This window comes from Pteropus vampyrus, unplaced genomic scaffold (assembly GCF_000151845.1).
Source record: "Pteropus vampyrus isolate Shadow unplaced genomic scaffold, Pvam_2.0 Scaffold505, whole genome shotgun sequence".
Taxonomy (NCBI): Eukaryota; Metazoa; Chordata; class Mammalia; order Chiroptera; family Pteropodidae; genus Pteropus; species Pteropus vampyrus.
The window spans coordinates 215039-217487 of record NW_011889286.1 but is presented as its reverse complement, the minus strand read 5'-3'; the positions used below and the strand labels follow the sequence as shown (position 1 = coordinate 217487).

At 52.5% G+C, this 2449-nt stretch overlaps 1 protein-coding gene across 1 annotated transcript in view; it reads right to left on the bottom strand.

Moving 5' to 3' along the window:
• The window catches only part of DSCAML1 (DS cell adhesion molecule like 1), a gene marked incomplete at its 5' end in the record, with an annotated part of 99650 nt that overhangs the window by 71822 nt on the left and 25379 nt on the right, over positions 1-2449 (bottom strand). Inside the window, 2 exons of the mRNA XM_023524890.1 lie at positions 536-712; positions 1595-1714. Of these exons, the coding sequence (XP_023380658.1) occupies positions 536-712; positions 1595-1714 (297 nt within the window). The remainder of the gene's footprint in view (positions 1-535; positions 713-1594; positions 1715-2449) is intronic.

Sequence of the window (2449 nt, the reverse complement as noted above, 5' to 3'; positions counted from 1 at the left end):
GGGTGGGCTGGAAATGAACCTCTAGCTCAGGTGAGGAAACCGAAGCCCAGAGAGGTAAAGTGACTTGTAGAGTCACGTAGCCCCTCAGGTAGATCTGGAATTAGAACCCATAGGTTTTCTGACCATAGGCCTTTCTCCTACATTATGTATGTGATATTCTTCCTTGTTAAGTCACAAATAGGTTATATATAAGAAGGTGTGAATTAAGTAACAGAAATAAATTGTTCAATGTGACTATTCGGATAGAATTGCCAACATACAGATCAAAGTAAATGGGAAGTCACATGATCCATGAGCAAATCATGACTAGAGTGGGGTGATCTGGGGCCATTCAGGGCGAGGCCATTATTTAGATGACAGTGTTTTCGAGTTCCTCATTCGAGGTTCCCAAGTGCACCTCTGACTAGAAATCCTTCCTGCTTCCCTTTCACAGTTGGAATGATGAACACCAAGAGGGGAGGCAGGGTGAGTGCAGAGATGGGCCTTGGCCTATGACCAGGGGGTGCTGGGAGGACCACACAGGGGCAAGACTCACTCTTGACAGTGAGGAACATGGACTTGCTGATGTCGGTGCCCACGCCGTTGCTGGCCTGGCAGAGGTAGTAGCCGATGTCCTCTTCTAGGACGTGGCGGATCAGCAGTGAACTGTTAGGCAGGATCTGGATGCGGCCAGTGAGGGGCACCGGGTGGTACTGTTGGGGGTTCCCACTTCCTAGAAGGAGGCAGTGGTTAGGAAGGCTGCTGTCTAGGCTAGTGGTGGATTGGAATGCCCCCAAAGAATGGCCCTGATACCTTTCACTTGCTGATCTAGGACCATTTTGTAGCATTCCCAAAGTAATGAGAGCTCACACAGCTCCTATTTCCTGGAAAGACCTGCACAGAGGGCTGGTCTTGCCCCAGCTCTGAGTAAGGAGATGGAATTGGGGGCCTCAGCTCAATGCTCACCTTGGCATTGAGCTTCTTCGGGTGAATCCTCAGAAAGGATGAAAGAGTTGTGTTCGGGACACTTGGCAACAGGCAAAGGGAAGACTGAACCTTCAAATGGCAGTTGCCTGGTCTTAGGTGGCCAGGCCTAGGAAGGCCAGCCACCCTTCCAGAGGGGGCTTTGGGCACACCCTCCCATTTCCCTAGTGTCAGCCCTGGACATGGTCCAGGCAAGAGGTTGGCATGGGGCTTAGTTAGACACCAAATGCATCCTTGAGATGAAGTTGGTCTCCAAGAAGGACCAAGATCCCAGAATAACTGGTGAGAAGCAGTGGCAGGTGAGACTCAGGGACCCTAGAGCAGGGGGTGGGGTGGGGTGAGGAAAGCAGAGTACACTGAGTTCTAGGGTTGGAGGGGGAAGGAGAGAGGTTGATCTGTAGGGAGAAGAGGAAATTTAGAGTCACTATGACAGCTGTCCCTTGTCCATGGACCCCTGTGGTGGCTAAGGATGATCTCCAGATCATGTATAACTCGGGGTCTCCTTATAGCTTGGAACCTAGGGTTCCCACCCGGAGCTAGGAGTCGTGTACAGAAACTAAACCAAAGTCTTATCAGCATTCTTCACCCCGCTCCCTGGCCACTCAGAGTTGCTGGCTGGTGAGGGGCTTACCTTTGGCATGCTTCCACATGACCTTGGGTGGCGGGTAGCCATCCACCGAGCAGTTGAGCACACCAGCTTTGCCATAGATGCCATCCTGGTTGTTGGGCTGCACCACAAATCGAGGGGGCACTGCAGAAAATGGGAAGGTGGGAGAAACAGATCATATCAGTCTCTGATAGGTCTTCTGGGGCTTTGGGCACTTTCCATTCAACGTCAGCCCCCCATGGACTATTCTAAATTGGGAACGGGCAGCTCCAAAACCAGAGATGCTGAGAGCTTTTGCTGAATACTGGGTTGGGAGTTGGGAGTTCCGAGTTCCAATTCTGATTTTGCCAGTGACTGAGCAAGTGTCTTCCCCTCTCAGGGCCTCAGTATCCTGGTCTGGAAAGTAAGGGGTTTGAATCTCTTAATCTTTAAGGCACCTGTCAGAGCCAACATTCCGTAAGCCTGTGGTTCAAACCTGAAATCTAGAGAGACTTTTAGCAGCAGACAGAGCTGGACTCTCCCTCCCCTGCCACTGTACTGTCTCTGCTCACCACGCACGATGAGCTGGCGCTCCCGGCTCACAGTGGCTGCTGCGTTGCTGGCGATGCACGTATAGTTGCCATTGTGTTTGAGAGAGACGCTGGAGATCTGCAGGGAGCTCATGAACTCCTTGCTCTCAATGGTCACGCCTGAGCCTGAGATGATCACCTGTCCGTCCTTCCTCCAGGTGATGCGGATGGGCATGTCCCCCGAGGACACCACGCAGGGAATGTAGAGCAGCTGGCCAATGGAGGCAGGCGGGAACTCAAAGGGCTGGATCAGAGGGGGCACTGGGAAGGCAAAGGGAATGCTGCTGTCAACCCCCCTACTCTCCCTAGC